Consider the following 13,565-nt stretch of genomic DNA (forward strand, 5'->3'; position numbering starts at 1 on the left):
AAAACAGAAGCCTTCTTGGGAGAAGAGGATAAAGAGCCAGCCCTCGGCTGCGTTACCAGTGTGAACAGAGTGGTGGAGGACAAGGCAGTGTGGGCACATGGACATCCAGACAGACAGCAAGGATAGGGAGGTGCAGACTCTCACCCTGCCCGCGAGCTGCTCGCTCTCCATCCCACGGGCTCTCAGGAAACATGCAGGCAGGTCACAGGAGACAAGGAGCAATAAAACTGTGCACGCCGACTAAAGCTTCTCCGACACCACCACAGTGAGCACTGCTGGGGAAGTCCTACAGAGGAAGGAGTAATAGCAAGATGAGCTATACAGAAGATTCCCAGCTGCAGAGATGCCCCATTACAGCAACAAAAATCCCAGTATATTGACTACACTGAGTGTGTAGTTGGTGAGAAAATATAAAAGGTAAGCATCTAAAATATGACAGTGTGTAAGCCATCCATGGCTTGTTCCCAGCGACTGAGGGTTGAAGCTCTTCTTATTAAATATCTGAAATTTTTTTCCAAATGGAAAATGAATCATCAGTTGGGCACTTCAGAGATTAATGTTTCTAAAGATAACAAAGTCCTTCAATTACATGAGGCATTTATAAGACAGAAGGTATTTGATCGCTTTTTCTGTGATGAATGGAAGTATAAGCAGCAACAATACAAATGTATTATCCACAATTTTGCATTCACATGATGTTTATAACTCAATCTGTAACACTGATGGCAATCATTTGATTAATTTTCATGCAGGACTAAGTGTCACTGATGCAACCCAAAGCATGTGTCAGTGTGAGAATATGTATTAGTTTTCAAAATGAAGAGATTGCTATGGGAAACTCACAATGTCGCTCAACAGCATACGCATGTCACTGAAATGCCACCAGTGCTCTGCTAAAGAGAAAGCAATGCTGTCAGTAGACTGTTCTTTGTTTTTACCTTGCTTTAGTTTACAGAAATAGTGAATTTCTGGAAGCTTCTTCAAGCTATCTAAAACTATTTATGATGTGAGGAATGAAGTCGTGTCTGCTAATGTATCTGCTGGGAGACCGAAGAGCTCTATCTTATTGGACACATGACTTCATATATTAATCAAATGAGACACCACCACCTGGCAGTGAAAGATTAATAATGTCTCCTTCCTCAGCTTTTTGGAAACAAACTCCAAACTCATTTATTTTAGTAGAAGCAAAAAGAAATTTTTTAGGATTGCTGAAACAGGAATGGCCTCCTCTTTTTTTCTTTTTTTAACTTGGATGCATCTTTTACTCTAAAGCAAATGTTAGGTATATGACAAGTAACACACCACTAGTACTGAAAACAAATTTCTACTTATGCAGACACATAAGCAAGCATCCATGTAGCACTGCAGCTAAGAGTCTATTCTTCAGAATATCTGCTGCATGTCCTAGAATTATGTTTTGAACCATTTTTAATTCCATCTGGTCTTGCATTCACTCATTTCACATTCACCCAGCTGTAGTCAACATACCCTCTAAAGCTAAGTGGTGAACAATGACTACTGGAGAAGGTACAGGGCAAGAAGTTCAACTCTAAGTTGTAAAAGCAATGAGGGCAGTGATAAGAGCTTCAAACTAAGTTTTCAAAACATCACCCAAATGCAGCGTCAGAGAACCCCATAACAAATCACACACAGCAGCCTAGACAACACAGTGAAAATGTGCTGCTGCCAGTCCCCCAAATCCTGAATGGGCAGAGTCATGGCCTAGAAGATCTATGAGGTCAGCTACATCTTTCAATACTTTGGCTATGTGACTGAATGCTGCATTCATAGCCATTATGCAGACAGTGTATCTTCCATGTGGCCTTGAGCCTCTGCTTATCTGTGTATGTTTAATTTCATTGATACAGCAGGTTTAACAGTACCTGGGATGGATGTATACATTTAAAAAATCACAACACAAGTGGAAAGAGATGGAAGACACTTTAATAGTAAACACTAAATACTTCTAACTGTGATTACATCACTGGCAATAATCACTGTTGTTTCATTTCCAATAGCAAAAAGGAGTTAGCTGGAGAAAGCACTAGGCTTCAAGCATGTTTACCATATTCCTGCTGTAATTAATACTTCATGTACAGCATAAACAACAGCCTTTCGCCTATCTGCTTTTCTGCACAAGTAAATGGTTTTATTGACATAACTTAAGCCAAAACCAGATAGAATTCTTTGTGTTTGATTCTAGACCACAAGGGCAAATCTTTAAACAGTAGGTCAGCTGGGATTCTCAGGACAACTTCAGGGTTTACCTGTTATGTAAACTGCAAGAGGAAATGGAAGCTACTATACTGCATGTCATTCAGTCTTTTCTGTCATAAAAAGTTTTGCAGGGTTATGCACAGGCATTTCATCTTTTTTGTAGTTTGATGTCAACTGTTTCCTTGTTTCTCTCTCACAGTGGCTAGGAATACTTCTTTGATCGTCTCTTTATCCAAGTTCCTGCCTGTAAAAATAAATTAATATTTTATAATGTATTACAAAAAATGCATGCAAGTAGCAACCTGCAAGTCTTCTCAGCAAAGAAAATATTTATTATACCAATGAGTGAAAGCAGAGCAGTATTAAAATTAAGCTGCAGGTAACAAGGTAACTTTAGATTCTACAGGCAACAACAGACTTCAAGCTGTACAAGTAATGGAAAGGAGGAAAAACTGGTTTTTTGGTCATAAAACCACTTTGCAAAGCAGAGAGCAACAAGTAGGAAATAGAAATGTACAACCTCAGCATTACAAACTTTTCAGAAACAAAAAAGGTTTTATACATTTTAATGGTTATAATCATCTTCCTTACAATTACTGAACATTCTGAGAGAGATATATATAAAATATATACTGACCATTCAAACCATTCCCATCACCATACTTATAATTATGGATTTTTAAAATAACATTAAATATGCCAACATAATTTATTAATACTTTGTATTGTATTCTATTGTATTCTGTATTCTATTGTTTTATTTTACTAAAAGTGTAGATTCAGCTGGAATAAAAAACTGCTGGGGGTCTTGATGGATAAACCTTAACTGAAGGTTATGCTGAACATCCTCACTGCTATTATTCTGGCTAGTTTAGGCTGATTGCTTTTCACTGGACAAGTCACATGACTGCCAGCTAAAAGAACAACCTCTTAAAGTCAAACAAGGAGGTACGTCATTTCCTCTTACCTATTAGGACCAGTCTATTTGTTCTCTTTTCGTCTTCTTTCCAGGCTACTGGAGTCTCTTCCAGATCATAGAGCTCATGGACACCTTGGACTATCACCTGATGAGATTTGCCTTGAATAGATACCAGTCCCTTATCAGAAAAATAACTGTTAGGATATATAAACAAACCTTTAAAAGTGAAATATGGAAGAGTGGGAAAAAAAACTTTGAAACCAGGACAAGCAGGGAAAAATATTTCTGACAACTATGCAATAGTTAATCAAAATAACCATGTAGTATGATCAATTCTACTCCTAACATCTATTCTCATATCTCCTTATTTTGTTAAGGACTAATAATTATACTCTGCATACTCTGCCTTCTGTTCCTCATTTTGGTCAGTATCTAGCAGATTTGATGCCACTTTGCATATATATATGGTATATGATCTATATGTCTCTGAAAGACTGACTGCTAGCAAAGGTGATGTAAAATGAGCCAAAATGTTTGATTTCAGATTATTCTGATTAAGCTCTCATGCTCAGCATATTCACTATTCTGAAACAGAATCTTTGAGTACTGGAGAAAAAACATCTGTGAAGTAAAATGACTAGCAACAGAATTAGAAGGGATTTCTGCCAGAGTGAGCCCATTAACCCACATACCAAAAGTTGTATTAAAATAGTTTTTATCACTTTATGTAAAACTTTATAAAATATTTTAGTGGAACACATTCTATAAAACATGTCTTACACTTCCCTAAATAAAAAATTTCAAAAAGTTAAAAATGTTTAATGAAAAAAGGTCTGCATTTGACATATTAGTTGGAATTCTATGACTCTCACTGCCAAAAGGATTATGACTGCAGGTAAGATATAAATATAAAAGCAACAAATTTTAGAACCCATTCTGTAATTATCTAGGGTTTATTTGCTTTGGTGTATTTGTCTGTGACTGAGGGCCAGCACACAGCTTGTCACAGGCCTCAGAACTCCTAAGGAATCACTTTGATTCCAATGCTTAATACAAGGAAAATGTACTTGTGCATAGCGGTACTGTTTTCAGACAGCTTAAGATGCATCACTGGCTATTTTCTTCTATTTTTCACGACAAAACAAGGGAAAACAAGGATATTCTCCTTTTGCTGATGAAAGAGCAAGAATACAACCTTTCTTCCAATGAAATGAAAACAATTATGTTGCTATCCATTACACACAAGCGTTCTCAGAAAACAAACCAGAGTGTATTTTCTTGTATTTCTTACAGCCTACCAAATGACAGACTTGATTGTCATTTTTTAATTATTTACTTGGCTGCTTGGTATAAGGAAAATGAAAATGTATCCTAAATTGTCACCTATACTCCTCTCAAAACCATGCAAGTGAAAAACATGAGGTGCCCATGAAGATGAACACTTATGGGCTGCATCTTTAAAACTACAGTCCGACAATACCGTAAAAAGTTTTAAGTGTAGACCACAACTAGTATTGTGCTGCTATGTTATGCCAAATTCAACTTCAGCATATTATGAAGAAGAATTATAATTACAGCTAGCAACCTATAATATCCAATCTATAGTACTCAATCCTTAAGTAAGGAGACATTTATGTGGGATGGATGGAACCTTTCAAAGCAATGGAGGTGAAAAGTGAGAAAGTGATTTAACTATGTCCTGTTTTTTAACTCTGCCACTGATGTTTGGGAATGTACATCTTTCCTCTCAGTTCAAAATAAATAGGCTCAATGTTTGCTTTTCTGTCAGCTATCTCCTCCTGAGTTGTTCCATCAGCCAGCAGACAACAAACTGTCTCTACATAGAACAATGACAAATTGCTATTCTCCATTGTGTCTCCTCTGCTACAGTGACCCAGTGGCACCCTTGACAGATCTGCAACTGACAGCACACTGCAGTTTTTTAGGTGTAAAAGAGAAAAAGCACAAAACAAAGAAGTTGGTAATTTCTGACTAACCTTCAGTCTTACAACGTCCATGGTGTGCCCAGTCTTATCTTTCACGTTCTTCTCCCACAGAAGATTCTACGAAAAGGAAAAGTGTTTTCATAAACAGAATGGCATGGGATATTTTCTATAAAAAGTCACAATGATTTTTCAGTTGACAGTGATGTATTACTTACCTGAATAAAGAGATTTAAGTTTTCTTCTTTTATATTTCCTGGAACTTCAAAAGTTACTGTAATTATACCCTGCAAATGGAAAGACCCGCTTATTATTACCAAACTGAATAAATATTTCATTACATAAATTTCAAAAGTATTCTTTATAACTTGGCCTCTTTATAAAAAAGCAACTATATACTCATGTCAAATTTAAAAAAAAATTCTCCTTTTCTGTTCTGCTCTCATTTGCTATATTATGCTATACTTTTTGGTTCTTTTTGGATGTGCACCTAAGGGGCACACACAATACATTGAATAGTTTAATGCCATCAGCTTCTACTATGTAATTCTTTGCTGTAGCTGATGTTTGTTCCCAAAGAAAGCCTAACAATTTTAATTCTTATAGGCTAGTAAGCTCAATCTTTCAAATATGTTTAAGAATGCTATTTTCTTGGCATACTGATCTTTGTCACAATTTCTTCATCACAATTCTATTAGACAAAAATTAATGAACATGTTTTTCATCTACCTGTACTTTCCTATTATGAAAAACTTTTTTGTAAATAGACTATGTAGGAATAGAGTCCAAAAATAAAGATGTCTGAAGTGATGTTTTATTCCAAAGCAAACACTGGCTTTACTGCTTAGAAACAATTATTATCAAAACATAAGATGAAAATAAATGCATAGTTTAAAATCAACAATTTATTAAAAAATAAAGGAAATAACATGTTAAACTTATTTTTGTCACTACAACCTCTCAATGGCATAGAAGAACATACAGAGGATTACTTTCAGTGCAACCGAGAATTCTTTCAGATAGTTAGTACTTTCAGGTGACTCATCCAAATTAACAAAAAAAAATACAAGCAACAAGCAGCAAATCTACCTCATGACCAAGCAAACTCACCAAAACAACCAAGAGCTAACACTTTGAGCAGCTTCAAAACAAGACAGACAAAGTTCACTGTGCTCCAGGCACAGTGCAATATTGCTTCTGTTAACCTTCCACAGGAAGATAGTATCTTTATTATCCAACAAGGACTTGCAGCCTACTGTGAGAGAAGTGTTCTGCTCTCATTTATGCCTCATCTGTCTCAACAATCATCTTAAAACTGTGGGTGTTGACCTAACAGGGATAGTAACAATGAATTCTCACTGTTCCCTTATGGTCAAATGGCTCCATACTACCAAAACAGCAATAATGTCCTTAATAATACAATCATGCTATAAATCTCACAACATTCAGAAAGGCTTCTACTTAACTTTTTTTCTACTTTAGGGATCTATTCAGACTTTTAGTGCTATAACCAATGATATTTAAGATGAACACAAATTTTAATTAAACAAAAAACTATGAACTTAAAATTCTGATCGCAAATATAGCTAAGCATGAAACTGATTTTATATTTAATCTTTAGTTACAAAAAGAGATTATAATTGCCTTTGCTGGTTTCAAGACTAGGAACTTCACAGTCAAGATTTGCAGTTCAAAAAAAAAAAAATACAGGCATTGTATGCATCATATTTTAACCTGAAAATTAAATTTAATCATAGCAACTTTCTTGAATGCAAGCACACTTTTCCAAGCTACTGTATAAAAACACAAGTTTTTCTTTTTTTGTGGTCCCTGAGGGAACTGTTGCTTTTGGGTGAACTGCCCCCAGCTGGGCATACACTGAGAGGACTGCGGTTTTTAATGGTTGGACTTGATGATCTTGAAGGTCCTTTCCAACCTTAATGATTCTGTGATTCTGTGACTGTGACCCACAACTCAACCACAGAGCAGTGTACCTATATATGTCTGGCTGGGTCCTGTGGGTGACCCATGGAGCACGGACACTAAGGAACAGAGCAGTGACAAAGCCACTAAGAAGCAAAAAGATACAGAAAGCTACTACACAAAAATACAGGCCCAGGTAAAGAAGTCTTTTTCTTCTAAGTATTGAAAGGATGCAATAAGGTCTCGCCGGAGCCTCCTTCTCTTCTCCAGGCTCAAAAACCCCAACTCTCTCAGCCTTTCTTCAGAGGAGAGGTGTTCCATCCTCTGATCATTTCTGTGGCCCTCCACTTGACCCACTCCAACAGGTCCATGTCTTTCTTGAGCTGGGGTCCCCAGAAATGTGTGCAGCACTCCAGGTGGGGTCTCATGAGAGCGGATTACTGCAATGACTTAGAGAATCCAGAAGTAACCTTGGTTCTGGTACTGGGAAACCGTGATTGTATATTCCAGTGTGAGTGGTGCACTCACTACATGTGTGAGGACATGTGCTGACAAGGCATAAACTGTTGGAAAAGTAGGGACCTGTGAAAGCTCTAGTGGGACACAAAGATGACTGGGAAGACACTGGCTACTGTCAGCTTCAAGCCCATGCGCCCATGTCATGGGGCCTTAACAGTCTCCTAGGGCAGCATCCAAGAAAGTTAGCCCAGGATCTGCAAAGGGGATACAACTACCCTGTGTGCTGCTTTGCTGTGGGGGTATGCCAGAGTTTATCATATGCTCCAAATGCAGCCTCAGAAAAGATCAAGACCACTTAGAATTCATCACCATCAGACTGACAGTCACTGTTAGACTCATGGTCTGCTAAAGGATGCACTAGCAAGTGCTCAGCAAGAATGACAAGCCCTGAATAAAAACTTAGCAGCTGGTAACACTGAACTGCCCAAAGGGAAAGCTGTGTGACAACCCATCCAATCTACTATGGAAACAGTAAGCCAGTTTAAGAGTCCTATCAGGCAGTCCATATTACAGTGCTGCAATAATGGCGGCACTGCTCCCTAAAGTGCAACCACTCTGCGACCTTTTTCTCAGAGTAATTAAAGCAGTGCAGGAGACCTGCACTTGCTCACCCCAGAAGTCACTTCTGCAGTGGCTGTGGTGGTGCTGGGAAGCTGGAAGAGAGCCCTTGAAAAAGTAGGAAAATCTGGGATTTACTGATGGGAGGGTTATGCTGAGCTCTATCCTTCTGATCCCACCAAACAAGACCCCTGTGGAAGGGACCGGGAAGAAGGGGCAATTGACCATGATCACTTTGACTCCTGCTATGTTTACAGGCAAGGGACCCCAAAAAGACTGAGGTCACAGACCAAAAGCTCTGACAGCTAGGTGTAGCCATTATTGTCACTCTGGTATCACCTGATAATCTGGTGGGACATCCTATTGATCAAGGAGTGACCTACAGTATGATAGTGGCAGGAAACGTGCTAGAGGCAGGTGCTGGATCAGCCTCATGGCAATGCATGACAAAAGTGCAGTTGTGAAAGTGTCAAGTGGGGATGAAAGATGTCCATACTCCCACCATACAAACTGGGACTTGGAAAGGGGAAAAGAAGGCCTTCAAAGATCAACACCTGGGAGGTAAGGAATAACAAGCTCAGGAAAAAGATCAGAGCTCAGTTAATATGGTTATAGGATGTCAAGCAAGCTCTGGGAAATCCAAGTCATGCATCATCTTAACTCTCCAACTGGGGAAATGGCCATGCTCTATCAAATGAACACTGGTCACCATGCATTTGGATTCTGGATGAAACTACAGCTGTTGGACTCGGAAACCAATTGGATATTCAACAGTGGTGCTACTCTGTGGTTGTACTGTTTAATTGTTTGCTTGAATATTTGCTTGTATACCAAGACATAGTGGGTATACTAAACAGCTGAGTGTCTTGCAGCAACAAAGCCTCAATTTTACAGTAAGCAATATAATCTACACCAAAGGGTGGAGTCTACAATGAAGTGTAAATTCAAAGCCTTATGATACTAGCCTTCATCATTGGCTTGGCAGGAGATGGAGGTTAAATACAACAATTTTTAACATGTATAATCAGACTGCTACAACATTAATCCCTACAGTCTAACTTAGTGCCAAGTAGTGGAATATGGACTACATGTACATTCAGTTTCTGATGATACTAAGGGTAGAGTCTATAACCCATATACAACTCTTTAAATATGCGTAAGACATAGCAGAGGGCTGCAATGATGGGGGGCGTGGGAGGAAGCTATCAGAAGCCCTACATCTCTCACAACTTGTTCCAGCCAACTCCAAAACCATACAACAGTAAAAAAAAATCCCACACATTTTCAGGCAGAGAAATACATGACTCCTGTCAGAGACAGACACCTCCATCCACTTAGGAGAAAAGACTCTTTGGAGGAGGAATGCCATGCCAAAGGGGGTACATACACCCCTGAGAGACTGCAGCTTGTTTACCCGCAGAGCAGGGGCACTCCACAGGTACTGAGGGCCCCACATGAACCACAGGGAAGGAACCTGGAACAGAGCAGTGATGAGGAACATAAAATCATTACACAAACACCCCCAATTTCCTATGCCACATGTGGCCTTGCCAGGAGAACTTGGATGGACTAAGTATAACCCATCAAAAAAACAAGAAAAGTTGGAGGAGAGAGGGGTGTTCATGTGTTTGTGTAATTTTTTTTGTATTTTTTTTTTTTCAGTACTCAAATCAGTAATTCTAAGTTTTTATTCCCTGGCAATGAATTAATTCCCTGACTTAAGACTGTTCTCCTTTTGAGAAGGGCTTAAGCAGAAAAAGATACTGTGATCATAACATTTGGAAAACAAACCACAAAATTTAAAAAAAAAAAAAAAGGTAAAAAAAAGAAAATTAAAAGGGGTCCTTTCTGGTAAAACTTGCAGATTGTGGACAAGACAGGTGCTTAGAAGTAGTAATAAACATAAAACAGTTTCTATTCTGTGGGGATGATGGACCAGAGCCTTTTTCCTTAAATTCATCTTTGAAATTAGATATGCTGGTCACAAAAAAAAACTTTTGCTCAAATAAAAGCTACAAAGGCAGAAATGTTATTTGCAGTTGCATTACACTAGTATCATTGTATTGCACACAGGGAGAGAAAAAATTCTGCCTTGATATAAACACACACTGGATTGAGCACTTTGAGGGGTGGTGGAGCACAGGTGGGAATACATTTCAGAATTTAATTTGACATACTAAAAATACATCAACAGAATTGTTTCTTTTTTTTTTAGCATACATGTGCTTACAGGATTGACGCCTATTTATAGGGGAGAATCCACCTCACTGTTGCAAGTTGAATTGTTATTATTTCTTGTGAAAACAATGGGAAGCACTCATAGAATGGAAACATACACATGCTTAAATACTTACTGAAGTTTTATTAAAGCTTTAAATAATGCAGAGTCATGAATAACATCTCCCTGATATTGACGAAAACCTACAGGATAGAGACTGGCTACAAATCTATGACTTGATTCTGCAAATATTAAAAAGAGTAGTGGTATTTGTCTGTTTCAGTACCACTCTCCATGTGAATCAACAAATGATGTGACTGTCTAGAGCACTGGAAGTCTGTAAGTTATTTTCGAAAGTTATTTTTGACTTACTATATCCATTTAGAATCTATATACAGCAAAGCACAATCCTATATGTATTCAATGTAATCTTCCAAAGATCTTAAAACACATTACCCCCTAACTGAAACCTTCTGAAAAGGTAACATTATTAGCATGCAATGCTTGCAATTACCCTAAACAACCTTGTTGTTACAAAAAGATTGAAGCAGTAGTTTTGGTAATTACCTTATCCAGATGTGCATGTGTTGTCTTTACATGCTCAAGCTTTTTCTGCAAACTGAAAATAAGTAAAGTTAAATGTCGCTTTTGAGTAGGATGGACAAAATGTAATTATTTCAAAATTTAAATAAATTCTTTCAGTATTGCAGAGCAAAACTAATATATCAAGGACATAAAATATACTCAGAATAAGCTTCAGCTGTTAATTAAGTTTGAATCTCAAAATAGGTATGTTTAATTATATTGGTTTGATCTAGCTAACGATTTGTCTTAGAACATTAGGTTTTTAAAATATAAACACAACTATAATAATGATTTGCAGTTTCTTTGGGCTTTTAAATATCTGTACTTCAAGAGGTACAACACCCTCGGTATTCCCTTATGTAGGAACAGAAGGCAAACTGCATCATTAAAGCAAGTAGGAAAAATCACTAGTATGTCTCTATTACACTTGATTTTTTGAGAATACTTCAGAAGGATTATTTGAAAAGCAAGAAGAAAAAAAATGTACAAAGCTGCTGCTTATGAGAATGAAATCTGAAACACAAAGTGAAATACTGTATCATAGAACCATAGAATACCAGGTTGGAAAGGACCTCAAGGATCATCTGCTCCAACCTGTCTTTGCAAAAACACGGCCTAGACAAGATGGTCCAGGACCCTGTCCAGCCAAATCTTAAGTGTCCAATGTTGGGGAATCCATCAGTTCCATGGGGAGATGGAATAATATTCCAATGGCTGACTGTTCTCATTGTGAAAAATTTTCCTCTTGTGTCCAACCAGAATCTCCCCAGAAGTAATTTGTACCCATTACCCCTCTCTTTTTCATGTGACTCCTTGTAAAAAGGGAGTCTCCATCTTTGTAGCCATCCTTTAAATACTGGTAAAGGCGGTAAGGTCTCCCCTAAGCCTTATTTTCTCAAGGTTCAACAAACCCAGTTCTCTCAGCCTTTCCTCATATGGCAAGCTTCCCAGTCCTTCAATCACCTTTGCAGCCTTTCTCTGGACCCTCTCCAGCCTGTCCACATCTTTTTTGTATAGCAGGGACCAAAACTAACACAGTATCCAGGTATGACCCAACAAGCACCAAGTGGGATAATGGTTTCTTGATCTCTGATGGTGATGCCCTGGTTGATGCAGCCCAGCATCCTGTTGGCTTGCTTTGCTGCAGCAGCACACTGTTCACTCATATTGAGCTTCTTGTCCCCCAGGACCCCCAGGCCCCTTTCCACAGAGCTGCTCCCCAGCCAGATAGATCCCAGCCTGTGCTGCTCTTGCATTATATCTTCCCAGGTGCAAGACCTTACATTGGTCTGTTGAACTTCCTAAGGTTCTTGTTAGCCCACTCTTTCAGCCTATCCAGGTCTTCCTGCAGGGTGGCTCTCCCGAAGTGCCCACTTCCCCACTCAAGTTTGGCATCATCAGCAACCTTCATCACAGTACACTTGATTCCATCATCTATATAACTTATGAAGATACTACACAGAGTTGGGCCCAATATCGATCCCTGGGGGACCCCACTTGTGACAGGTTGCAAGTCTGAAAAGCTGTTGGACAGTTTCCCAGACACTTCAAAGACCACTTGTCTAGACCATAATGTCATCAGTTTCTCTAGGAGGAAGCTGTGGGAAACCACATCTAAAGCCTTGGAGAAATCCAGGTAGACAATGTCCACTGCTCAGCCCACATCAAACAAGTAAACTACTTTGTTGTAGAAGGCGAGCAGTTTTGTCAAGCATGATTTGCCCTTGGTGAATCTGTGTTGGCTTTTCCCAGTCACATGCTTCATTTGACTTACACTGTCCCTAAAGAGTATTCATTATGTAACTTTCCCAGGGACTGAAGTAAGACTGATGGGTCTATAATTTCTGCATCTTCCTTTAAGCCTTCTTGTAGATGGCATGACATTAGCCTTCTTCAAGTCTTATGGGATGTTCCCCGATCTCCATGACTTCTCAAAGATTATGGAAAGCGGCCTTGCAATAATGACAACAAGCTCTCTTAACACCCTTGGGTGGATAACATCAGGGCCCATCAATTTGTAGGTGTCAAGCTCCTGTAATAGTTCACATACCAACTCTTCCTTCATTGATGGTGGGTCTGTGTTTGATCAACCTGGATTTTTGTTCCCAAGGCCTGAGGCCCAACAGTGCTTGTAAAGACAGAGATGGAGAAACTGTTGAGAACCTCTGCTTTTTCAGTGTTGTTGGCGACTAATTCACCTCTCCTGTTTAACAGTGGGACACTATTTTCCTTCCATTTCTGCTTGTTGTTTACGTACCCAAAGAACCCTTTCTTGTAGTTTTTGACATCCCTGGCAGATTTCAATTCAAGTTGAGCTTTTGCTTTTCTAACTGCATCTCTGCACATCCTGGCAATGCTCTTACAGTTCTTAATAGGTATTTGTCCGCTTTTCCGTCTCTTGTACACTTCTCTTTTGGTTTTGAGCAGATTCAGAAGCTTGCAGTTAGGCCAAGCAGTCTCTTGCTCCACCTACTTCCCTTACCTTTAAAGGGGGTGAACTGTTCTTGTGCTTCCAGGACAGCATTCTTGAAAGACACCCAGCACTCACTAGCTCCTTTATCCTCCATGGAAACTTCTCACACAATGCCTCCCAAACAAGCTCTGAGCTCAGTTTCGCTGTATAGAGCTCAAGTAAAATCAAAAGAAATGGAACTTCATTTAAGCAGTCTACAACCTTCTT

General features: G+C 38.8%; 1 protein-coding gene across 1 annotated transcript in view; it reads right to left on the minus strand.

Annotated features, from left to right (window-relative positions):
- Positions 1-2,390: 2,390 nt before the first annotated feature.
- The window catches only part of LOC309415324 (zinc-regulated GTPase metalloprotein activator 1A-like), a gene marked incomplete at both ends in the record, with an annotated part of 29,222 nt that continues 18,047 nt past the window's right edge, over positions 2,391-13,565 (minus strand). The window contains 5 exons of the mRNA XM_082012816.1: positions 2,391-2,464; positions 3,188-3,317; positions 5,137-5,202; positions 5,301-5,369; positions 10,868-10,919. Coding sequence (XP_081868942.1) covers positions 2,391-2,464; positions 3,188-3,317; positions 5,137-5,202; positions 5,301-5,369; positions 10,868-10,919 — 391 coding nt within the window. The remainder of the gene's footprint in view (positions 2,465-3,187; positions 3,318-5,136; positions 5,203-5,300; positions 5,370-10,867; positions 10,920-13,565) is intronic.

This window comes from Phaethon aethereus (assembly GCF_964289735.1).
Source record: "Phaethon aethereus genome assembly, chromosome: Z".
Classification (NCBI taxonomy): Eukaryota; Metazoa; Chordata; class Aves; order Phaethontiformes; family Phaethontidae; genus Phaethon; species Phaethon aethereus.